At 45.7% G+C, this 26,964-nt stretch overlaps 1 protein-coding gene across 1 annotated transcript in view; it reads right to left on the reverse strand.

Moving 5' to 3' along the window:
• Positions 1-2,418: 2,418 nt before the first annotated feature.
• LOC143956383 (uncharacterized) overlaps positions 2,419-26,964 on the reverse strand; it is a 67,461-nt gene continuing 42,915 nt past the window's right edge. Inside the window, 1 exon segment of the mRNA XM_077466602.1 lies at positions 2,419-6,730. Coding sequence (XP_077322728.1) covers positions 5,674-6,730 — 1,057 coding nt within the window. The 3' untranslated portion in view covers positions 2,419-5,673.

The following is a 26,964-nucleotide window of genomic DNA, read 5'->3' on the forward strand; positions in this document are numbered from 1 at the left end:
GGAGAAAGCTGTAGTACATCAGCTACAACTTCACCTGGATACTCACAAACTCCTGGACCCGCTGCAATCAGGCTTCCGCCCGGGTCATGGAACAGAAACAGCTCTCCTCAAGATTTGGGATGACGCCCTCGAAGCGGCAGATGACGGAGAGCCGTGTCTCCTCGTACTGCTAGACCTAAGTGCAGCGTTTGATACAGTAGATCACAATACTCTACTCGTCCGCCTCACAGAAGTAGCCGGAGTCCAAGACATAGATCTCCATTGGTTCGCGTCCTTCCTAGGAAATCGGTCACAGACAGTGAAACTAGGAAAATTCCTCTCCGAAACTCGGGCAGTCACCTGCGGAGTCCCTCAAGGCTCTCCGTTGTCACCCGTTCTCTTCAACATTTACATTCGCCCACTCCTTCAAATCATCAGATGCTCAGATCTCTGCTTCCACTCTTACGCTGACGACACGCAACTTTATTTCCGGATCAATGGAAAAAAAGATCACCAACAACAACTTGAAAACTGCCTCAAATCAATAGAGGACTGGATGACCACCAACTCCCTCCAGCTGAACCAATCAAAGACAGAGCTTCTTATCTTACACCAAAATCATAAGCCCGCAACCAAAACCTCCTGGTCTCCACCAACCGTCTTTGGGCAGACTATCTCCCCAAAGACCAAAGCGAAAAGTCTCGGGGTTATTTTAGACGCACAAATGTCAATGGATGCGCAAATAGGAGCAGTAGTCAGTCGATCTCACCATCTGCTGCGCATGCTTCGCAGACTCATCCCTTTTATCCCAAAGAATGACAAAGCAGTGGTAGTTGGAACAATCATTAATTCACGACTGGACTACGCAAACTCGCTTTACATAGGATTACCACAATATCAACTTGCGCGATTACAACTGATCCAAAACACAGCGGCAAGGCTGATAACAGGAAAAAAACCCTGGGAATCCATTTCTCCTTCACTGAGGAGCTTACATTGGCTAACCGTAAAAAATCGGATCACGTTCAAGACCCTTTGCCTCACCCACAAATGCGTGCATAGAGAAGCTCCGCAATACCTAATGGAGAAAATAAATCATTACACACCAAACCGCAGTCTTCGATCAGCCAACAAAAACCTCCTCCTCGTGCCCAAAGCCCGGTATAAATCCAAGGGGGATCGGAGATTCGCTGTCCAAGGGCCTCGGCTATGGAATGCTCTACCAATCAACATCCGCCTGGAAGAAAATCACCTGGCTTTTAGGAAAAAACTCAAGACCTTCCTCTTTTAGCAGATGATCAAAGCTCGCCACAGCGCCTAGAGGCGATTCAGTTCGCATTGTGCGCTATATAAGTATTTCATTCATTCATCCCTGTGCTATGCTCATTATGAGGGACTCCCACCATCCCTGTGCTATGCTCCTTATGAGGGGCTCCCACCATCCCTGTGCTATGCTGACTTCCTCCTGGGGCTGCTTACGGTGCAGGTGTCAGTGCTGTATATCACGGTGCTGATGTCAGTACTCTCTATCACGGTGCTGCTGTCAGTGCTGTATATCACGGTGCTGGTGTGAGTGCTTTATGTCACGCTGCTGATGTCAGTGCTCTCTATCACAGTGCTGCTGTCAGTGCTGTATATCACGGTGCTGGTGTGAGTGCTTTATGTCACGCTGCTGATGTCAGTGCTCTCTATCACGGTGCTGCTGTCAGTGCTGTATATCACGGTGCTGGTGTGAGTGCTTTATGTCACGCTGCTGATGTCAGTGCTCTCTATCACGGTGCTGCTGTCAGTGCTGTATATCACGGTGCTGGTGTGAGTGCTTTATGTCATGCTGCTGATGTCAGTGCTCTCTATCACAGTGCTGTTGTCAGATGACTCTATCACGGTGCAGGTGTCATTGCTGTATGTCACGCTGCTGGTGATCATCTCCTGCACCCTCTTCTTTGCCTACCCTGGTCCCTGACCTTGCCTCTCCTCCATTGCCTTCATGCGCTCCACAGTCCTGAATTGTCACAACAATTTCCCATATAAAAAAAGAATGCTTGTAGTTATCGATCCCAAATTCACCTTATACATGTGTTATGTCATTGGCCATGTGGTGGGACTATGTTTGCACAGCTAATAATTATTTTGTGGCTGCAAATTTGACCTATAGGTTTGCGAAGTTCGCCTCCCATTGAAGTCAATGGGGCCCGCCGCGAACTTTCCGGTTCGTGAACTATCGCCCGCGTTCGCGAAACGTCCCATTCGTCCATCACTACTTACCAACACTGGATGTCAACATTTTTTTTTAATAATAATGGTCTCCATACAACTTGGATAGAGGTTCTCTGTCCTATATGCCCACATCCTGAATGGTACATATGGAACAAAATAATTTTTGTAGCAGTGGACTTTTTTTTTTTTTTGAGGCATATAGTAAATAGCACTACACAAAAATAGATTTATAAAATCATAAAGTTTATTATACAAATGTAAAACAAAACATGTATAGCACCAACTCCAATATTTCTGAGGTAGGGTTTACAGATCTTTTTTTTCATTTCAACATTCATCTCAGCGCGTTTCGAGTCGTCAAACATCTTCATCAGGATCACATGTGAACAGTATCCATATAAGGGAACCCGTTAGCATAAAATCACAGGGTTTGCTGGAATAAGGGTTCTGTGCTTGGTTAGATGGTGTGAAGGGCAGGGAAGAAATTGGACCCTAATGTCTCCATACCTGACACTTACCCAATGCTATCACATAGGGGTTTATTACCACCTTGTGATGGCAAAAAAATAAATAAAAAATTTATATATATATATATATATATATATATATATATATATATATATATATATATATATATATATATAAAATATAGCCGAAACCCCCGTTACCCCTCACACACAAGCCCAGGGTGCGCACGTGTATGTCAACTGCGGTCGCACCACACATGTGACATATCGCCGCAAACGTCAGAGTGGGAACAATAATTCTAGCACAAGGGCCCCTAGGTACAGTGCCTTGAATAAGTATTCATACCCCCAGAAATTTTCCACATTTTGTCATGTTACAACCAAAAACATAAATGTATTTTATTGGGATTTTATGTGATAGACCAACACAAAGTGGCACATAATTGTGAAGTGGAAGGAAAATGATAAATGGTTTTCAATATTCTTTACAAATAAATATGTGAAAAGTGGGGGGTACATTTATATGGCGCCCCCCGGAGTCAATACTTTGTAGAACCGCCTTTCTCTGCAATTACAGCTTCAAGTCTTTTTGGGGGATGTCTCTACAAGCTTTGCACATCTAGAGAGGGACATTCTTTTTTGCAAAATTGTCCAAGCTCTGTCAGATTGGATGGAGAGCGTCTGTGAACAGCAATTTTCAAGTCTTGCCACAGATTCTCATTTGGATTTAGGTCTGGACTGTGACTGGGCCATTCTAACACATGAATATGCTTTGACCTAAACCATTCCATTGTAGCTCTGGCTGTATTATGTTTAGGGTCGTTGTCCTGCTGGAAGGTGAACCTCCGCCCCAGTCTGGTGACCAGAGAGGACCTTCCGCAGAAAGAATACACTAAGGTAAGGGGGGGTACTGATATAAGGGGGAAACCTTTATATCAGTGCCCCTTTACATTACTGTATTCACTCCCCCCTTACATCAGTGGCCCCCCTCAGACTGGCCTGGTGGTGCTTTCACTGACCTCCTCTCAGGTGCACTGTGCAGGGCTCAGTCAGTCGGCTACAGCTTGGTGGCTCTGGTTTTCCTCTAGTCTCCTCACCACAGTTCACACACATCTTACTAATCCCATGAACCCCATCCTGGCGGTGCTCCCACTCTTGGCTCCTCTCCAGACTCCTTCAGAGACTACAGACATGATACAAGACAAGAGAGGGTCAGAGGTTGCGGACATGATACAAGAGATGGTTGGAGGCTGAGGGCATAGTAGAGGAGATGGTCAGAGACTGTGGGCATGGTACAGGAGATGATTAGAGACTGAGGACATGATACTAAAGATTGTGAGAGAATGCAGACATGATACAGGAGATGGTCAGAGACTGCAGACATGGTACAAGAAATCAATGCAGCCTCACTGTGCTCATCATTGCCACATTACTGTGCCAATCAATGTAGCCTCACTGTGCCCATCATTGAAGCCTTACTTTGGCAATCATTGCTGCCTCACTGTGCCAATCAATGTTGCATCACCGTGCCCACCATTACAGCCTTACTGTGCCCATCATTGCCACCTCACCATGCCCATCATTGAGTCCTTACTCTGCCCATCATTGCCGCCTCAGCATGCCTATCATTGCAGCCTTACTGTGCCCATCATTGCTGCCTCAGCATGCCTATCATTGCAGCCTTACTGTGCCCATCATTGCCGCCTCAGCATGCCCATCATTGCAGCCTTACTGTGCCCATCATTTCCGCCTCACCATGCCCATCATTGCAGCGTTACTGTGCCCATCATTGCCGCATCACTGTGCCCATCATTGAAGCCTTACTTTGGCAATCATTGCTGCCTCACTGTGCCAATCAATGTAGCATCACCGTGCCCACCATTACAGCCTTACTGTGCCCATCATTGCCACCTCACCATGCCCATCATTGAGTCCTTACTCTGCCCATCATTGCCGCCTCAGCATGCCTATCATTGCAGCCTTACTGTGCCCATCATTGCTGCCTCAGCATGCCTATCATTGCAGCCTTACTGTGCCCATCATTGCCGCCTCAGCATGCCCATCATTGCAGCCTTACTGTGCCCATCATTTCCGCCTCACCATGCCCATCATTGCAGCGTTACTGTGCCCATCATTGCCGCATCACTGTGCCCATCATTGCAGCCTTACTGTGCCCATCATTGCCACCTCTCCATGCCCATCATTGCAGCCTTACTGTGCCCCTCATTGCCGCCTCACCGTGCCAATCAATGTAGCCTCACCGTGCCAATCAATGCCGCCTCACTGTGCCAATTAATGTAGCCTCACTGTGCCCATCATTGCTGCCTTACCGTGCCAATCAATGTAGCCTCACCATGCCAATCATTGCAGCCTTACTGTGCCAATCATTGCTGTCTTACCAGTTAGTGCTAGTGGATTAAGTACAGGCACAGCGCGCATCGCACGTTGTGTCACGGAGCTCAGTGTGAAAGTTTCAGGTGCATAGTGACAAAAGTCCCGCCCCCCAACTTAGACCAGCTCACGTGATAGACAGAACACTGCACCTATCACACGAGCTGGTCTAGGAGGAGGGCGGGACTTTTGTTACAGTGCAAATGAACCTTTCACACTGAGCTCCGTGACACAGCGGGACTCCGCTTTGAGCTACGCTGCAGCCACTGCGTAGCTCAAAGCGGCCCCAGGGCCGGCAGCCTACTGGCAAAGGACCCGGTATCCCGGTAGGCCAGTCTGGCCCTGTTGTAACATCTCAAAATGTGGAACATTTCAAGGGGTGTGAATACTTTTTCCAGGCACTGTAACTCTAAATTGATGAGCTGTAAAAGCTTTATAAAACGTCACCCGTGGTGGTTTTTTGGACGCCATAGTTTTTGGCGATATTGCCGGCGCACGCAATTTTAAAGCATGAAAGGTCTGTAATCTATTTAATGAGTGAAACCTCATCTTTTATATTTTAATTGCTCTGGAGCCGAAATTGGATAAAATAAAATATTTTTGCCCCGCCCCCAACACATCAGTCTGAACATGAAAACAGTTATGAGCCCGTGTGAATTTTCTGGTGAGCAACAAGTGAATTCTTGTAACCAAAACTTTTCCCGCACTCTGAACACGAATAAGGACGCTCACCCGTGTGACTTCTTTCGTGGTTGACAAGGTCTCCTTTCTGAAGGAAACATTTCCCGCACTCTGAACACGAATAAGAACGCTCACCTGTGTGAATTCTCTGGTGTCTATGAAGGTCTCCTTTCTGAAGGAAACATTTCCCGCACTCTGAACAGGAATAGGGACGTTCACCTGTGTGAGTTTTCTGGTGTCTAACAAGTCTACTTCTTAGGATAAAACATTTCCCGCACTCTGAACATGAATAGGGATGCTCCCCCGTGTGAATTCTCTTGTGCTTATGAAGGTTTGCTCTATGATTGAAACATTTCCCGCACTCTGAACACGAATAAGGATTCTCTCCTGTGTGACATCTCTGGTGTGTATGAAGGTCTCCTTTCTGAATGAAACATTTCCCGCACTCTGAACATTCATAGGGACGCTCCCCTGTGTGACTTCTCTGGTGTTTAAGAAGGTCTCCTTTCTGAATGAAACATTTCCCGCACTCTGAACATGAATAGGGACGCTCACCTGTGTGACTTCTCTGGTGTGTAAGAAGTACTTTTTTCTGAGTAAAACATTTCCCACACTCTGAACAGGAAAAGGGACGTTCACCGGTGTGTATTCTCTGATGTCTCAGAAGGCCTTGTTTCTCAATAAAACATTTCCCGCACTCTGAACATGAACAGGTATGCTCACCCGTGTGAATTCTCCTGTGCTTACGAAGGTTTGATTTCTGACTGAAACATTTCCCGCACTCTGAACACGAATAAGGACGTTCTCCTGTGTGACTTCTCTGGTGCATTAGAAAGTGCTCTTTCCGACTGAAGCATTTCCTGCACTCTGAACATGAATAGGGACGCTCACCTGTGTGACATCTCTGGTGTTTCAGAAAGTTTCCTTTATGAATGAAACCTTTCCCGCACTCTGAACATGAATAGGGATGGTGTTTCTCATGTGGAAGGAGTTCTCTGTTTTCATTGAAGGATTTCCCACACGATGAAGATGAATGCTCTCCTTCATTGCTAAACAAAGATTCCATGGGATTAGATAGATCTGCTGATCTCTCCATACTCTGAGATCTTAGATTTATATCTGGAGTAACAGTTTGTGGTCCATCAGAAGATTCCTCAGGATTAGAGGGATCCATTGATCCCCCCAATTGGGAAGGTCTGGGGTGTATATTTGGAGTAACGGGATTTCCTCCTGGAGAACATTTCATGATGTCATCATCTTCTGCACTATGATCTGTAGAGAGAGGAAATCAAATGTCCATCAGAGGTCTTCCACACATCGCCCCCAAGTGGTGGAAAACAATATTAAAATGTTTCACATTTTCTTGAGAACTGAGGTTGAGAATCACAGCCCTACAAAACCCTCCAACTCCCAACAAGCCTCAGTTTATAGCAAACACTAATGCCCCGTACACACGATCGGAATTTCCGACAACAAAAACCGTTGATTTCTTTTCTGAAGGACGTTGGCTCAATCTTGTCTTGCATACACACGGTCACACAAAGGTTGTCAGAAATTCCGAACGTGGGAGCGCAGTGACGTCCAAGATGCACGACGAGCCGAGAAAAAGGAAGATCAATAGCCGGAGCGGCTCCTTCTGCTTGCTTCCGAGCATGCGTGAGCTTTTGTGCCACGGACATGTGTACACGGGAATCGGACTTTCCGACAACAAGTGAAGTTGGCGGAAAATTTGAGAACCTGCTCTCAAACATTTGTGGCCGGAAATTCCGACAGCAAAATGTTCGATGGAGCGTACACACGGTCTGACTTTCCGATAACAAGCTGACATCGAATGCTTCCCATCGGAAATTCCGACCGCGTGTACGCGGCATAAGGAACAGCGAGGGGAACCCGCGTGCCGTACTGTACTCCAAGAAAAGAGCTTGGAAGGTCAAAGGCCCTATTTTCCTAATTGTACCGATGTCAGGAAAGCCGGTTGGACACATGCGGATGCATAAGCCTAAGAACCGCTGCTTATGGCTGTGCAACAGGTGCACGCGCACATGCACAAGCGCATGCGCGAGTGTGCATCGGCACAAGGCGGGCTATTAAACTGCACTACAGGGTGGCACCTGTGCACCAGATCACATATATATATAAATATATATACACTATATTGCCAAAGGTATTGGACGCCCCTACAAATCAATGGCTTCAGGTATTCTATTCACCTTCATGGCCACCTTCATGGGTGTATAAAATCACGCACCTAGGCATGCAAACTGCTTTTAGGAACTCAGTGAATTCAAGCGTGGTACCGTGATAGGTTGCCACCTAAGTCCCTCCGTGAAATTTCCTGGTTACTAAAAATTCCACGGTCAACTGTTATAACAAAGTGGAAGCAACTGGGAACAACAGCAACTCTGCCACGAAAGTGGTAGGCCACGTAAAATGACAGAGCGGGGTCAGCGCATTGCTGAAACTCAAAAGTGTGCAGAAATTGCCAACTGTCTGCCGAGTCAATAGCTACAGACCTCCAATCTTTGTGTGGCCTTCAGATCAGCACAACATCCGTGTGTAGAGAGCTACATGGAATGGGTTTCCATGGCCGAGCAGCTGCACCCAAGCCTTATATCACCAAGTGCAATGCAAATCGTTGGATACAGTGGTGTAAAGCACGCCGCCACTGGACTCTAGAGCAGTGGAAACGTGTTCTCTGGATTGATGAATCATGCTTCTCTGTCTGGCAGTCTGATGGATGTGTCTGGGTTTGGCAGTTGCCAGGAGAATGGCACTTGCCGGACTGCATTGTGCCAAGTGGAAAATTGGTGGAGGGGGGATTATGGTGTGGGGGTTATTTTTCAGGGGTTGGGTTTGGCCCCTTAGTTCCAGTGAAGGGAACTCTTAAGGACATCATCATACTAAGACATTTTGGACCATTTCACGCTCCCAACGTTGTGGGAACAGTATGGGGACGGCCCCTTCCTGTTCCAACATGACTGCCCACCAGTGCACAAAGCAAGGTCCATAAAGACATGGATGTGTCAGGAAGCTAGTTGTTAGGTCATTTGGACAGGGTGTAATCCACAATCCTCATTAAATTTAATAGGTACGATGCCCGGCGGGTGTTGCGAGGCGACTCGTTGTACATCTTGCGGCATGCATGCATTCCTTGATCATCCGATCGAGGGTTAATACTGCTGTGTAAAATGTAAGCACATTGTTTCCCTGGAAGCCCAGGTTCTGAATCTGGGGAAGCAACTATCAGCACTGAGAAGTCCCTCCATACTAAAGGAGAGCCAGGAACGTACCTGGAAGGTGCCGGAAAGGGCCAGCACAGAGGCGGGTGGAGACAAAAAGGTGCAGGCACTAGGAAAGAGTAGATTGGTGACAGTCAGGAAGAGTAGAGGGGGAAGTGCCAGGGAGGCCTGTTCAGGGCTGGAGCATCCCAATAATTATGCTGCATTGAGTGACATTGGTGAAACCAGTCAGGGACCAGCACTGCTGGAGATGAGGGACTCTCCTAGCTGCCGAGGGAAGAACTCCTCCAGTGAGAGGGGGGAAGTGAAGGCAAAGGAAAGACCGATCCTGGTGGTAGGGGACTCAATTCTTAGAAGGACAGAGAGGCCAATCTGTAACAAAGACCTGAAGCGGCGAACTGTATGTTGTCTACCGGGCGCTCGGGTTCGGCACATCACGGATCTGGTGGACAGATTACTGGGAGGGGCTGGGGAAGACCCGGCTGTCATGGTGCACGTTGGCACCAATGACAGAGACAGATGGAGTGTCCTAAAGAACGATTTTAGGGACTTAGGAGCTAAATAGAGGAAAAGGACCTCCAAGGTTTCACTCAGTAGAAGACAACCATCACCTGAAGACATTTCCAAAAACTGAGGCCTGCTATGAGAAGGTTTTTTTCCCCAGTATCCTGTAACCTGAAGGTAGCTGCATATAACCCATGGATAAAACTAAGTCCCGTGTCCTGTACTGTAGGATTAAGAAATGGACCTTCCTGCAACTCATTTATTGGAAACATGACAATGTGATGTTACAGGAATGGAGATGGACCTTTCATATGGTGTACAGTATCTCCTCCTCATTTGTTGGGAACATGACGTTATATTGAGGAATGGAGATGGACCTTTCATATGGTGTACAGTATCTCCTCCTCATTTGTTGGGAACATGACGTTATATACTATATGAAGAAGTAAAATGAAAATATAAATTCTTTCTGCATTTAATGTTTATTACTTACTTGTGTCTATATGTAGAGAAGATTCCTCCTGTTTACTTTTCATAATCATCTCCCCCTCCTCCATAGACTGCTGATCTCCACTCACCAACCTCTCTTCTTCTTCTTCTTTAGTCTCAACTTTGATGTCTTTCAGTTCTTCACCCTGAACCCCAAAGATGATAAAATATAACATCTGGAAACATTACTGCAAATAACAAGAGATTACATAGAAGAATATCCTATCATAGTTTAGAAACATTTTGAGTTCTAGTTGCTCAGTCCCACCTACCTGATGATGGTGGGGGATGGTGTGACCTTCCTGTGTGGAATCCCGGGAATACAGAGGACCTCCCTCCTTCATAGACTGCTGATCTCCACTTATCAATGTCTTGTCCTCTTCTGCTTTAACTTCAACTTTTATGTCTTTCAATTCTTCACCCTAAACCCCAAAGTGAATAGAAAACATGTATGAAAAAGTGAAAGGAGATTACATTAAGGAATTTTTTTATTTTTTTTTAGTTAGAATACCTTTTTTACCAGGTTTCTTAGTCCCACCTACCTGATGATGGTGGGGGATGGTGAGACCTTCCTGTGTGGAATCCCGGGAATACAGAGGACAGGAACATCTCTCTGGTGGGTTCCCATTACTGGATCCATCTGTAGGAAACACACACACTGACTGAATACATTGTTTCTATGTGTTTATCAGATGATGGGGGATCTAGGTGGAGCCTCCGTACTGCTCTCTCCTTTACAATAAAGTCTCCTCTTACCCGGTGATGTGAGGGGCGGCTGATTGTTCATCATGACGTCCTTGTAGAGATCCTTGTGTCCTTCTAAATACTCCCACTCCTCCATGGAGAAATAGACAGTGACATCCTGACACCTTATAGGAACCTGACACACACAATGATACAGTCACCATCCAGACACATCCCTTGTCTGTGACTGGATAATGTCCCAGAATTGGGGAGCTAAAACCTGGTGCTGCCAAATATCGTATAATTATTAATATCCGAGCTCTAACACCGGTCCCCCTTCTGGGATATGGGCTAATGCACATAGTTTAGTATTTAAAAAAGGTAGGTGGGTGATTTATGAATAGAGATAAGAGTGATGTCATGTGACCTCCCAGAATCCTCCTCACCTCTCCGGTCAGGTCTGTGTTTTATTAATAGAGATAAGTGATGTGACTGGCTCAGTGTTCTCTGTACAGCACTACGGTATCGGTCAGAGTTATATACAGGAATACAATTGTTTTGTTTATTAATGTTTTACAATAAGTGTGCATCATCATCTGCTGGAGATAAAAGACATTACAGTGACTATGGAGGAAGAGGACGGACATGACGGGGGGGGGGGGGGGGGGGTTACTGGATGTAAATAGATAATAATATCTTATCACCTCCTCTGCTGCCAGTCCCAGTAATGACTTCTCTCTACTTCCTCCCGACTCACCTCTAACCCGGAACTTCCTGTTTATATGTGACATCACTTCCTATTTTACTTCCTGTGTTCCGTCAGACTAGGTGACCCATCAGATTTCGTAACAGAAGTGACGTTCCGTCACAGCTATCTTGGTACACCCAGCACTCGCCCACTCTAAGCCTGCAGTTTGAAGTCGCCAAGTGGACATATTTTTACACCCACCAAAATCTTGCATTTCACACTTATTTTTACCACTAACCTGAGCTTAAATCATGAAATAGAGTATTTAGAAATCCAGGACACTGTTTTGCCTGTGACAGAACGTCATTGCCCCCTCGTGGAGAATATAAAAACTACAGAATACAATGGGGGATCTTTTTCATACTCTTATAGCCACTTCTTGGTGCATTCGTTAATTTCTTGTATACATTAAACCAAAGGAATGGTTGATATATTCCTCTTTCCTTCCAAAAATAAACCCAAACTGTTTCTCTTCCATAGGGTGCATTATACTCCCCAAAAACGATTCTCTTGGTGCCGCCAAATTGTCCCCGATGTGTTGGAAATACGGGCAGGGCTGCTGTCAGAAATCACAGGGTCCTGTACAGCTCACCTGACAGGGCCTCAATCCCCCAAAAATGTATTTTAACAAAAAATACACTAAAATCATTATTATTAGCGGACACAAACACAACAACAAAATTCCTGCTTGGTCTAAAAGCTTAAAGTTCATAAATAAAGCTGTGTGTGTGAATGAGGTCTTGGGGTCCATTCACATGGGCATCATGGCCTGTATAGCTCAGATCAGCATTTTTTTTTTTTATGTGACTGATGCTTTTTGTAGACAGCATATGTTACACTGTGGGGATGCAGCGGCTGTACAAATGTTAAGTTTAATAATTAACTGGTGAATTATCAGGAGTCTAAACAGACTCCCGATGTCCAACTTTTGAGATAGAGAAAGCAATTGAGATCCAGAATCCTTTATCTGCAGATGAATGAACAGGAGGCCCTCTGTACAGAGGCTTCCTGTTCATTCACAAACGGATACCCAGCAAACAGAGTTTACTATGCTTCAGTTATAAATGAACACAGTGAGTGATCAGTACTGCGATACCTGGACAGCAGAGGGATAGGGGGAGATTGGTTCAGCGAGGGGGCATTTACTGGAACTGATCCCCTGTAGTTCCCACCTGCAGCAGCTGAAAGCTGGCAAGGAAGATGAGGAGAAAAAGTTGGCTTTCAGCTGCTTCAATGAAGAACTACCGGGGATTGGTTCCAGTAACTCCCTCCCCCCCTTCCCAACCGGACTTATAGCCCCTTTCTCCTACCCAGTGTAGTGGGGACAGGTAATATAACCACCCATGTGTACTCTTAGGTAATGTAGGATAACCTTCAATGACCCATTCAGATCTGAGACTCCCATTGAAAACACACGTAAACAGTTGCTAATTGTTTCAACAGTTGTCTAGTTTATTGAGCACAAAATACACGGTATTTATGCAGATACAAAAGGAAAAAGGTAGGTGCCAGGAGGGACTTCCTGTATGTTATCAGAATAAGACACAAGTCATCTCTACCAAACATCTGCTTCCATTCTGAAAATACATATTCTCAATAGCGTATTTTACAGTTAGGACAGGAAACTTATTCTTAGGCTATGTCTTAAACCACAAACCACAAGATAAAGTCTCTTGTAGGTGAGAAAATAGGATTTTTATATACAGCTTACCTGTAAAATCCTTTTCTTGAGAAGTACATCACGGGACACAGGAGCTCATTACATAGTGGGTTATATAGTCACCTCTGGTGATTGGACACTGGTTAACCCCAATTAAGGAGAATTCCTCCCCTATATAACCCCTCCCATATGGGAGGCACCTCAGTTTTGTAGCAAAGCAATAGGAAACCACGTAAAAAACCCAAGAGGGGCGGGAGCCCTGTGTCCCGTGATGTACTCTCAAGAAAAGGATTTTTACAGGTAAGCTGTATATAAAAATCCTATTTTCTTGATCATACATCACGGGACACAGGAGCTTCATTACATAGTGGGATGTCCCAAAGCAATGCTCAGATTGAGGGGAGGGAGACACAGATCAGAATTATAAACCACCATGGGCTGGAGGACCTAAACTGCAGCCTGCAGTACACTGCGCCCGAAGGCGATATCCTCTTGCCCTCTGACATCCACCTGATAGAATCTGGTGAATGTGTGGACTGATGACCAAGTTGCAGCCTTACAGATCTGAGCCAGGGAGGCCTGGTGATGCACTGCCCAAGAAGCACTTACAGCCCTAGTAGAGTGCGCTTTCACTTGAAAAGGAGGGATTTTCCTTTTAACACTATAGGCCTGAAAAATAATCTGTCTAATCCACCTTGAGAGAGTGGATTTTGATGGCGCCTGGCCCTTCCTAGGGCCTTCCGGCAAAATAAATAAGCAATCCGTTTTCCTTATCTGAGCCGTTGCTTGAAGATAGATACTGATTGCCCTAACTACATCCAAAGTGTGCAAAGATTCTTCTTCTGCGGACTGTGGGTCCAGAAAAAAGGATGGTAGGATTACATCTTGATTTAAATGGAATCCCAAAACCACCTTAGGTAGAAAGGACCTGTTGGGACGCATGACCACCCGGTCCTTATGAACAATTAGATACGGCTCTTTGCTGTTGAGAGCTGCTAGCTCTGATACTCTTCTAGCCGTGGAAATGGCTACCAAGAAAACCAATTTTTTGGTCAAGAGAACTAATGAAGCCAGATGCAAAGGTTCAAAAGGTTGCTCCTGCAAAGCCGAGAGAACCAAATTTAGATCCCATGGGCATACCGGAGGTTTGACTGGCGGCCTTATCCGCATAGCCCCCTGGATGAAAGCCCGTACCAGGGAATGCGAAGCAAGTGGCTTCTGAAAAAATACTGACAAGGCCGAAATCTGCACCTTGATAGTGCTTACGGCCAAATTCATTTCTAGGCCTGACTGGAGAAAGGCCAAGATCCTGCTAATGACATACTTTCTAGGATGCCGTTCACACCAGGAAACATATGTCCTCCAGATTTTGTAGTAAATAAGCCTGGAGGCCGGCTTTCTGGCATAAACCAGAGTAGAAAGTACTGGCCCCGAAACGCCACGATCTCTCAGAATGTGGGTCTCAGCAGCCAAACTGTCAAATTCAGACTGCGTAAAGCAGGATGGTAGATTGGACCCTGTGAGAGCAGGTCTGGCCGGAGAGGGAGGATCCATGGCCTGCCTACTGCCAACTTCATGATCTCTGCGTACCACAGTCGCCTGGGCCAAGCGGGGGCTACCAAAAGGACTGACTTTTTTTCCCTCTTGACTCTTCCCAGGAACCGCGACAGAAGCGGGGAAGGGGGGGGGAAGGTATAAATCAGATTGTACTGATCCCAGGGAACTCTCAGAGCATCTGACCCCTGAGCAAGTGTATCTCTTGTTCTTGACATGAATTTGTCCAGTTTTCTGTTGAACCTGGACGCAAACAGATCTACGTCTGGAGTACCCCACCTGCGACATATGTCCAAAATCACGTCGGGGTGCAGAGCCCATTCTCCTGGGCACAACTGCTAGCGGCTCAGAAAATCCGCCTGCCAATTTTCCACTCCTGGAATGAAGACTGCAGAAAGGCATGGAACATGCTTTTCTGCCCAGACAAGTATGCGATTCCCCTCTTTTTGCGCAACCAGACTCCTGGTACCGCCCTGGTGATTGATATAGGCCACTGCTGTGGCATTGTCAGACTGAACCCGAACAGGGAGACCCCGTAGTCTGGAAGACCACTTTATGAGAGCCATATAAACTGCCCGGATCTCCAAGACATTTATTGGCAATAGCTTCTCGATCGCAGACCATTTCGCCTGCGAGCACGTCTCCTCCAACACTGCTCCCCAGCCTGTCAGGCTGGCATCTGTCGTAATAATCTTCCATGGAAGAGGAAGAAAGGTTTTGCCTTTCAGCAAATTCTTGGTTTGTAACCACCAGACGAGACTCTTGCGTGTCCCTGGGGATAGACGCATAGGAAGATCCAAGGATTGGGGCTTCCTGTTCCAAGCCGCAAGGATGCATCTTTGCAGCGGCCTTGAGTGGAACTGGGCAAATGGAACGGCCTCGAAGGAGGCGACCATTTTCCCTAACAGTCTCATACACAACCGAATGGGGGAAGATCTCCTGCCCAGAATTAAGCGCACCAGATCCCCGGTGGCTAAGGCTTTTGGCCTTGGAAGAAACACCTTGCCCTGCGCGGTGTCGATAAACATACCCAGGTATTCCAACCTGGTAGCAGGCTGTAGGGACGACTTTTCTAGGTTTATAATCCAACCTAGGCGTTCCATATGTTCTAGTGTTCTGGAAACACTGTGGTTCAGGAACGCTACTGTTTTCTCCATGAGAAGCAAGTCGTCTAGATAAGCCATGACGGCTATACCCTGAGCTCTTAGGTTTGCCAAGAGAGGGTCCAGAATCTTTGTGAAGACTCGAGGGGCCGTAGCGAGCCCGAACGGCAAGGCCACAAATTGAAAATGGCACCGCTCTACCGCGAACCTTAGATAGCTTTGGTGTGTGGGAAAAATTGCCACATGGAGATATGCATCCTTGATGTCTATTGACGCTATAAACTCTCCCCCTTGCAGGGAGGAGACCACAGTGCGAATTGACTGCATTCGGAAGGACCGGATGCGTAAAAACCGGTTCAGATCCAGGATAGGTCTGACACTTCCATTTGGCTTCGGAACGGTGAAGAGATTCAAGTAAAACCCTGAACCCTGTTCTTTTGGGTCCACTTCTACTATCACCCCTTGGCATAGTAAGTGATCTAAGGCCAGAAATAGCGTTTTTTGCTTTACTGGATCCCTGGGGATCCTTGACCTTAGAAAGCGAGAGGGTGGAATCGCCTGAAACTCTAGCTTGTAGCCCAGAGATACCGAAGAGATCACCCACTTGTCCCGGATCTCTTCCCACCAGGCTTCCGCAAACTGCCAAAGCCTTCCCCCCACTCGGCCGAGTGGGGGCGCCCCTTCACAAGGAAGCTTTTGGGCTCTGCTTGGCAGGCTTCTGCCCCCAAGTCTTTTTCTGCCCCTGGGCCCAGCCCTGAGCCTTTCCTGTAGAGGAGGGTTGAGAAGGCCATCGCCACTGCTTAGAGCTTGATGCTCCGGGAGAGAGAGAATGCCTAAATGATGGACGTTTACTCTTTTTGACTGGAAGGAGAGTAGATTTACCCCCTGAAATTTTTTGGATGAATTTGTCTAATTCTTATCCAAACAGACGTTCTCCTTTAAATGGGAACCCAATCAAATGCTTCTTGCATGATAGCTCAGCTGCCCAATTCTTTAGCCATAGGGCCCTTCGCATGTGTACCAACAGGAGAGACAAACGAGATGCTTGTTGGACAGAATCCAAAATCGAATCAATCATGAAGAATTTGAAGTATTTCTGCATAATTCTCCACTTCCTCACTGGGAAGGAGACCGAGCATCTGCTTAACCTGTTCCTTGAGGAACTGACACAACCCCACGGCTGCGACTGTAGGTTGCACTACCACGCCAGTCATGGAAAAGGAAGCTTTTAATAATGTTTCCAACCTCTTATCAGTTGGATCTTTAAATACCTGCGCATTATCCAACGGACAGGTCAGGTTTTTATTCACACAAGAAACAGCCGCATCGACAGATGGGACCCCCTATTTCTTGGTGAAACTTTCCTCCAGAGGATAAAGCATAGAAAACCTTTTAGGAGGAGTAAACAGTTTATCGGGATGTCCCCAATCCCTATACAACAATTTATCCATTAAGGGATGAATTGGGAAGGAAAAAGCAGTCTGTGGGACTTTCCTGACTCCCAGGGAAGAAACAGAGGACGTAGCGACTTCAGCAGCGGGCATTCTGAATGTGGTACGCACCAATTCAGTATATTATCGCACCTGTTTTCTGAGCGCCTGGGAGGAGGGGACTCTCTCCTTTTCCTCTGATTCCTCCGACTGCTCAAGATCCCTGCCCAAGATAGGGATCTCTCCTCATTGTCAGAAGAATCTCCTCATTGTCAGAAGAATCATCTGAAAGAGGAATCTCAGCAGAGGGAGGGGATCTACCCCTTTTCCTGCTATCTTTCAGGGAAGCAGAGATAAAATTCATGATTCTCCCTTCAAAACCCTCCAATGTAGGGGAGTCTTCAGTGACATATACGGGGCTGGGACATTAGAAGAGGCTGCAAAACCTGACAGGGTCACTGACTCGTCCTGTGAGGCTGGCTCCAGTCTTGCAGGGGGGATGGTAACTTACAGGCATTTTTAGAACCCCTGGACCTAGGCAGTGATTTACCAGTGCCCTTATTACCTCCCCCTGAGACCCTCTTACGAGGAGACATAGTCCTAAGCTACAAGCAGAGGTACTAGTATAAAGTGCAATCACTGTTGTGCTTAAAGTCTCACAATAAATATATATGCTTAATACTGCACAACCTGATGCTGAGTAGGTGTCTAAGGTTTGCCTGGATCCAATCCCCTGGGATGCTTACTGCCCACAGCTCCTGTGTCTCCACTTACAGCCCCCTGACGCTCTGGGCTTTTAAAACTGCCACCTGTGCAGTACAGCACCGTGCACACAAACGTGCACGGCTCACAACCACACTCCCCCCTCCTCTATTAGCCCGGGAGCGCACCCGGAACGCGTGCACGAGGCCTGCTGGAATCCAGGGGGGGAAAGGAATCTCTATCAGAGCTGCGTGGGACCCCCAGACTACGAGGGACCCCTGTATTACCTTGTTGTGGCAGGGACTGCAGTGGAGACGCGAGACCTCTGGAGAACCAGGCTTCACTGAGCGTGTGTACTGAAAGGCATGTAAGTATGCATCAGGCTGCTCTTACTCCCTCTAGTGGTGGAAACCAGGTAAGACATACTACTACTCAAATGAAGAAATCCATAATATAATTATATATAGGATTAACTTCTCTTACCTGTCCTCGCCGCAGGAATTGCTGAAACAGACAGATTCCAGCCTTCACCCATCACGGCGGGCAGAGTTAGCCAACCTTCAGGTTTATCTGGGGTTCTTTCTCAGAAGAACCTCCTACCTGGACCTTGTAAAAGACTCTGCCAGAAACTTTTGTGCGCTCTGTGTAAACAGTACACCAAGTCTGGTTTTCCCAGAGCCCAGTCTTCCAATAGGAGAGGACTTACAGGCCAAACCTCGTTTCTTCGGATGACGAGGCCCGGGTACCATACCATCTTGGGAGTCAAATATCGGCCCGAGATATGGATCCGGATTGTTGTAGCCCTTAGGCCCCCGCAGGAACCTGCACAGAGCTTTCTTCATAGCACATGTTTTACGTGACCAACCACCATAGACACTGGCGAAAAAACTGAGGTGCCTCCCATATGGGAGGGGTTATATAGGGGAGGAATTCTCCTTAATTGGGGTTAACCAGTGTCCAATCACCAGAGGTGACTATATAACCCACTATGTAATCAGCTCCTGTGTTCCGTGATGTATTATCAAGAAACAGATGTTTGCCTACAGATAAAGATATACTGTAGCCTGTGGCTTAACCACAAAAAACAGTCAAACTCTTAATTCTATGTGAAATAGAGATGGGTCTTGCTACAAACTCATATATACATATTTAGCATAACATAACAAAACATAGGGAAATCTAGAAAGAATTGTTTTATACATTCTCTTACACCCAGGATCCCTTTTACCCTGCTGGCCAGCTTCCCAGGTCCCCCTGTTAAACTGATGGGGCCTGGGCCATGTACGGGAAGTCCAGCTGTACCCCCTTATCAGCAGCAGCCCTGAGTATGAGTACTCTAGTACACGTGTAATGGAGATGTCTTAAATTTGTAGCTGAAAGCTGGCAAGAGGGCGAGGAGGAGACGTTAGCTTTCAGCTGCTTCAGGGGAAAATTACAGGGGATTGGTTCCATTAACTCCCCCCAATCGTACCTATAGCCCCTTCCCTGTTTGCTCACCCGGTTCTTCTTCTTATCCCAGAAAACTATCCCCTAACCTCCAACTTTTCCACAATGGTGCCATTTACTCGAACCGATCCCCTGTAGTTCCCACCTGCAGCAGCTGAAAGCTTCCAAGAGGGCGCGGAGGAGAAGTTGGCTTTCAGCTGCTTTAATCGAGATCTACAGGGGATTAATTCCAGCAACTGCCAACCCTCCCAACTGCACCTATATCCCCTTCCACCTACCCAGGATCCCAATCACTCTGCTGGTCAGCTGCCCAGGTCCACCTGTTGAACTGATGGGGTCTGGGCCCCATACAGCAAGGCCAGCGTTACCCCCTTATCAACAGATCTGAATACGGATACAAATGTTAGTCTAGTGCATAGGTTATGGAGACGTCCTAAATTATTTTCATACTGGACAGCTGTCTTTAAAACTCTTTCTGATCTTTGCTCAATCCAAATAGCCCCTGACCCCAAATAAGCTCTTCTGGGCATATTCCCGGATGATTGGCCATCTTCTTCATAGAAAATTTTGCTCACCCGCTTCTTCTTTTTATCCCAGAAAATTGATCTTCCCAACGTTGACTATCCCCTAACCCCCAACTTTTCCCCAATGGTGGTATTTACTGGAACTGACCCCTTGTAGTTCCCACCTGGAGCAGGTGAAAGCTTGATGGAGGGCGAGAAGGAGAAGTTGGCTTTCAGTTGCTTTAATGGAGAACTACAGGGAATTGGTTCCGGTAAATGCCAACCCTCCCAACATCACCTATAGCCCCTTCCACCTACCTAGGATCCCCATCACCCTGCTGGTCAGCTACTCAGGTTCCCCTGTTGAACTTATGGGTCCGGGTTCTGTACAGGAGGGTCAGCAGCCCTGATTAAGGGAACTCTAATGGCACGTACACACGATCAAACAATCCGGTGGAAAAGTCCGGCGGACTCAATTCCGCCGGACAATCTGCCCGTGTGTAGGCTCCGGCGGACTTTTTTTACCCAAAAGTCCGGCGGACTAAGATTGGAGTTTTGCACACCAATCTGTCTGCCGGACTTGCATTTCAGCGGACAGTATGACCGTGTGTGTGCCAGTCCGCCGTTCTTTTGAAATGAACAGACTTTTCCCGCCCGGAGAAAAGTCCGCTCATTTTGAGCGCGTCTCCAAGCAACCGGGACCAGTGAAGGAGGCGTCGCTGGCCCCGTCACCTGGTATGGAATTAAAGAGGAATCCCTACGCTGAAAAAAATGGTGTGGGGGTCCCCCGCTAGGTCCTTATCAGACCCTTATCCGAGCATGCTACCCAGCCGGCCAGAAAAGGGGGTGGGGACGAGCAAGCGCCCCCCCCTCCTGAGCCGTACCAGGCCGCATGCCCTCAACATGGGGGGTGCCTTGGGGAAGGGGGGCCGCGCGGCCCCCTGACCCCAAAGCACCTTGTCCCCATATTGATGAAGACAAGGGCCTCTTCCTGACAACCCTGGCCGTTGGTCCGGGTCTGTGGTTGGGGGGCTTATCGGAATCCGTGAGATCCCTTTAATAAGGGGGCCCCCGGATCCCGGCCCCCCACCCTATGTGAATGAGTATGGGGTACAATGTACCCCTACCCATTCACCTGTGAAAAAAATGTAAAAAAAACCCCACAACACACAAGGGTTAAAATAGTTTATTGCACAGCTCCGGGGGTCTTCTTCCGTCTTCAGGGGTCTTCTCGCCGGACTCCTCCGCTATGTTCTGCTAGCTCTTTTACTAGCGGAGGAACCCGGCTTTCTTCTTCGCCGCCGCCCTCTTCTTCCGACTTTGGGGGTCTTGTCCCCCTTTTCGGGGGTCTTGTCCCCCTCTTCGGTTCTTCTTGCCGGGCCACCGCGCCTTCTTCTAGCTCTTTTACAAGTGGTGGCCCCGGTCTTCTGTTCTTCTCTTCTGGAGATGTTGCCTTGTCACTGTCTCCGGTCACAATGACAGGACAAGCGGCGTGCAGCGACTTATATAGGGACATCACCGGATGATGACCCCGCCCATTATGATGTCACAGTCCCAGAGGATTGTGGGTAGAGGCCCTTGTCCTCATCAACATGGGGACAAGGTGCTTTGGGGTGGGGGGCCGCGCCGACAGACAGTCCGCCAGACTAAGTCCGCCGGATAGTGTGATACGTGTGTACGCGGCATTATGCATACATTATGGAGATGTCCCAAATTATTTTGATACTGGACAGCGGTCTTTTAAACACTTTCAGGTCTTTGCTTGATCCAAATAACCCCTGACCCCGAATGAGCTCTTCTGGGCATACTCCCGGCTGATTGGCCATCTTCTACATATCTTCTAACGGGGTTAGAGAATTTTGCTAACCCACGCCTTGTTCTTATGCCAGAAAATTGATATCCTGATGTTGGCTATCCCCTAACCCTGCCAACTTTTTCACAATGGTGCTATGCAGTAAATGCTCACCTGGAAACAGAATACAGCAGATTAGAATAGAATAAAAAAGAAAATAATAGAACCGAATTAAATAAAACTGTAGAATAGACTAAAACAGAACAGAATAGAAAATAAAAGAATAGAATAAAACATAATAGAGTAGAACAGAAAAACTTGCTTACCAACACTGGATGTCAACATTTTTTTTTAATAATAATGCTGAGGACTTTTTGCTTTGTACTGCTTTAGCGAGTAGTCTCCCACTCTTGTTGCCTTGTTCGTAGTAAATTTTGTGTCTTAGTATATATTGCCGTTTGGTTTTTATATTAAGTTCCTCTGCAAGCTGTTTTCGTGCGTTTGTAAGTTCCTCAAATGTTGAGACTGCAATAGTTTGTTTATGCGTTTTTTCCAGATTGTGGATGTGGGATATCAATGAGTTTATTTTGGCTTGTTTTTCCTTCTTTATTTTGGATAGTTTTTTTATAAATTCGCCCCTAATAACACATTTGTGAGCCTCCCACTGTGTGATTGAAGAGGTCTCCCCGTTGTCGTTTCTTGTAAAGTAATCTTTTAATGTGTCATTAAACTCGGAAATATCTTTGGGGTCTTTCAGTAAGGATGTGTTCAGTCTCCATGTTTTGGTGCTGGTAATTTTCTCTGGGAAGGTCAGTGTCATGGTGATTGTATGATGGTCGGATATCGTCATCGGTTCAATAGTGCTGTTGCTCAGAAGGGGAATGTCCGGTTGTGTTATAAAAAAGTAGTCAATTCTTGAATATTTTTGGTGAACATTGGAGAAAAATGTGTAGTCCCTGGATAGGGGGTTAAGGGTTCTCCATGAGTCATGTAGCATAAGGTTTTGTAACTGAATTTTGATTTGTTTCAGTGCTCTATATGGGAGACTCGATGTTCCATTTGAGGTGTCTATTGCGGGGTTAAGGGGGGTGTTAAAGTCTCCCCCTAGAATAATAATTCCCGACGCGAAGGTTGTTAGAAGGTCTATGGTTCGGCGAAAGAAAGCTACCTGCTTAATATTAGGGGCATATATGTTAGCAATGGTTATGGGATGATGTCCTATTTTGCCTTTCAGAAAAATAAATCTGCCTCCAGGGTCTGTCATAGTGTCTTGGAGTTGGAAAGGTGTCTGTTTGGAAATCAGAATCGAGACCCCTTTTGTTTTACCTTCTGGGTTTGTGGCATGGTATGCGAATGGGAACCTTTTGTCTTGTAATTTTGGGGTTTTTTCAGATTTGAAATGTGTTTCTTGGATACAAATAATATTTGCTCTGTGCTTATGAAGCTCATCAAGAAGTCTAGACCTTTTTTCAGGTATGTTAAGACCTTTGGCATTAATTGAGAGAAATTTAATCGTTAGTGGAGTTAGTGTTTGTTTGTAATCAGGCATCTTGGAGTTTTGATGTTCAGTTCCAGATAAAAAAAAAAAAAAAAAAAAAGGAGTGGGGGTAGGGTGGGAGGGGATAGGGGTATGTGATTGGTGTTAGACCGGGGGTAGATATAGACCTGCTAGTCTACCCAACGAAGAATCCGGTATGTTCAAAGGGCAAAGATAATTGCCCTTTGTGTGAGTTCGGGGTCCACTCGGGGTTCAATGGATGCTTATGTTTGCTTGTTAATTATTGAAATATTAATCAAAAGGAAGTGTTTTCTTTTAACTCTTATTGTACTTTTCCTTTCTTTTCTTCCTTAAAGATACTTTTTCTAACAGATAGTAACTTCCTGCACTCGGGAGAAGTCATTTAACATAAAATTGGGTAGTTCAGGACATTTATCAATAACGTAGGCCAGGAAGAGGGATGGTGTTCAACCTCGTATCAATTGGATGGCTTTAGAAATGATATGTTGTGCTACAAACTTATGTGTATACCTGTAGAAACATATTTGGAAGCTTGTTTTTTAGATGTAACAAAACGTATACCTTTTAACGATGCATTCTTGTATGACTAGCGCCCTAAGGGGATTAATAAAGCGATAAACTGGTCTTTGGAGTATGGCTCTAGGTCCGGTCTAAAGGATGGTTTCACCAGATGAATATCGTGATGAAAACAATGAGCCCGCTTTAAGCCACTCCAGTGACCCATATTTGTAATCAACGTAATAACATTAGGAACAAGTGTTTGACCATATTTTTGTGTTTATTTTAAAACATTGGAGATGGTGTGTGTTGTGTAATGTAGTCACAGAAATTTTTACCAAATGCTAGTAATAACTGTCCAGAATGGAGAAACTGAATGTGTTGGCTCCGTTCTGAAAGTAGTGTCACTCCTGGTGGAATACAGGAGGGAAAAAAAAAAGGAAAAAAAAATGGATTTGGGTTGCTTTCCAACGACTAGTGGAACCGCCTCCATACTACCTAGGGGGCGAGTCACACCCTCGGGATTACCACTATTAGAAACAACTCTATTGCAATTTCGAACTGCACAACAATATTAACCCGTAATAACATTGTAAACATCGTAAACAACTTATACCCAGTTTTCTTAACTAGATAGTCTTATCTTTGAGATAAAGAACGTGTAAGAAAAGAAAAAAAAAACATTTCGTAAAAAGCAAATATATATCTATCAATTTGTAAGCTGAGCGATATGTTCGTTAACCTTAGGGAGTGTGGTACTGCACACACCCTCCCTTCTTTTTTTTTTCTTCTTTTTTTTTGATCCATCAGATAATGGATAAACAAGGTAAATTACGATCCTCAAATGAGGAGATTGCAAAACAATTTGAACTCTACTACCAATCTCTTTACAATATCCCCTCCAATCCCAAAAGCCCACAAAACTCTGACCTAAGAGCCAACCTCATTCAGGACTTTTTAAGTAAATATAGTCCGCCCCGAACTTCAGATAAAACAGCCCAAAAACTAGAAGAACCGATTTCTGGCACAGAATTAGATAAAGCAATAAAAGAGATGAAGATAGGAAAAGCCCCAGGCCCTGACGGATTACCCCTACAATACTACAAAACTTTCATTGAAACATTAAAACCTCATTTCCTGAATTCTTTCCATTCTCTACATGCGGAAAATCATCCCCCTAAACAATTATTAGAAGCACATATAACTGTAATTCCCAAAGAAGGTAAGGACTTAACCCAAGTCACAAATTATAGACCAATTTCATTAATTAATGTGGATGTAAAATTATACGCAAAAATCCTAGCAAACAGAACCTTACCTTTACTAACATCCTTAATAACATTAGACCAAGTGGGCTTTATACACAGCAGAGAGGGTAGAGATAATACGACCAAAGCGCTAAACATTATCCATTGGCTAACCTCGAAACAAAAACAAGGATTCTTTCTCTCCCTCGATGCAGAGAAGGCGTTCGATAGGGTGGCATGGGATTTTATAGACGCAGTATTAATTCATATAGGGATTCTACCCCAAATGAGATCCTACGTCAAGGCGCTCTATTCCAATCCTACAGCACGAGTCCGCGTAAATAACCACCTATCGAACGCCTTCAACTTACGAAAGGGCACCCGTCAAGGATGCCCGCTTTCCCCACTCCTATTTGTTCTTACTCTAGAACCACTGTTAAATAGGATCAGAGCTAACAATGACATCAAAGGAATAGAAATTCAGAACAACACCTACAAAATTGCAGCTTTTGCGGATGATATGCTCCTTTTCCTATCAGAACCACACACATCCCTACCCAACCTCCTTAAAGACCTGGAACATTTCCATCTTCTCTCTAATCTCAAAATAAATCATTCCAAGTCAAATGCACTTAACGTTACATTACAGGCGAGCTCAGTGGAACTATGTAAGAAAAACCACCCATTTACCTGGGCAGACAAAAGCATCACTTATTTGGGCATTGAAATTCCCTCGGACTTAGAAAACCTATTCCAGCTTAACTTTTTACCCATTTTAAAAGAAACTCGAGAAGACTTGAAAAGATGGAATGCCCTAAACATCTCGTGGTTCGGCAGAGCCTCACTGATAAAAATGACAATTTTACCTAGATACCTTTACGTTATGCAGACAGTTCCCATCAGAGTGCCCTCATCTTTTTTCACAGCCTTCCGTAAAGCATGCTCCTTGTTTATTTGGAGAGGCAAAACCCCCAGAATAAAATTTGCCAGATTAAACCTCCCTAAACACAAGGGTGGCATAGCTCTCCCAGATCTTAGGAAATATTACCAAGCTACTCTTTTAACGCGTATAGTGGATTGGAACATTCATCAATCTGTAAAGGATTGGGTGACGCTAGAACAATCCCAATTTCCCCTACCAATTAAATCACTCCCGTGGATTAACCCTAAATTTCATTCTAGCGATATTAGGACACATCCCCTAGTTGGACCCACTTTAGAAACCTTTAACAGTACATTCAAATCCAAAAACTCTACCCCCTGGTATGGCCCCCTCACCCCCCTAGCAAACAATCCTGATTTCCCACCAGGTTTAGAAAGAAATTTTCTCAAACAGAACTGGCCATATAAGGAAATCCTCACCAAGCATTTCTTTAAATATGGGAAATTACTCTCTAGAGAAGACCTACAGGACACTATAGCACCCTTCCAAATACCCCCTTGGTCTTATACCCAAATTAGACATTTCCTAACCAACAAACAGTTATCACATCATTGGACAAAACCCCTAACGACAGTGGAAGACCTTTGTTCGAAAAATACACCACATAGACACCTCATCTCAATCATATATAACTCACTATTCGAGGGTGCACCAGACTTAGCCAGTACAACATGCAAAAACTGGGAAAGAGACCTCGACATCTCGATCTCCGAAAAACAGTGGGAGAAAGTACATATTTATGCACACAAAGGGTCTCTAAATGTAGCTACTCAGGAATGCAGCTATAAGATCCTATCCAGATGGTATAGGACACCCTCCATCTTACACAAATTTTCCCCCACAATCTCAGAAAAATGCTGGAGATGCAACCGAGAGGAAGGGTCGATGATCCACATATGGTGGTCCTGCCCCTTAATCCAGACTTTCTGGGAAGCGGTTCATGATACCATTAACAAATATCCTCAGAACCCCTGAGCTTTAATGCCGCACAGTACCTCATTCATGTAAACGATATCCATAGGAATCATTACCAATGTTTATGGTCAACGCTGCACGTCATTGTATCCCCTTCCACTGGCGCTCCGAATCCGTTCCAACGAAAAAGGAATGGTTTCGGAGAATAAATAAGATAGAGCAAATTGAAGAGCTTATTAGTATTTCTCAGGAA

This window comes from Lithobates pipiens, unplaced genomic scaffold (genome assembly GCF_037356315.1).
Source record: "Lithobates pipiens isolate NorthernLeopardFrog02 unplaced genomic scaffold, aLitPip1_a1.2 Scaffold_35, whole genome shotgun sequence".
Classification (NCBI taxonomy): domain Eukaryota; kingdom Metazoa; phylum Chordata; class Amphibia; order Anura; family Ranidae; genus Lithobates; species Lithobates pipiens.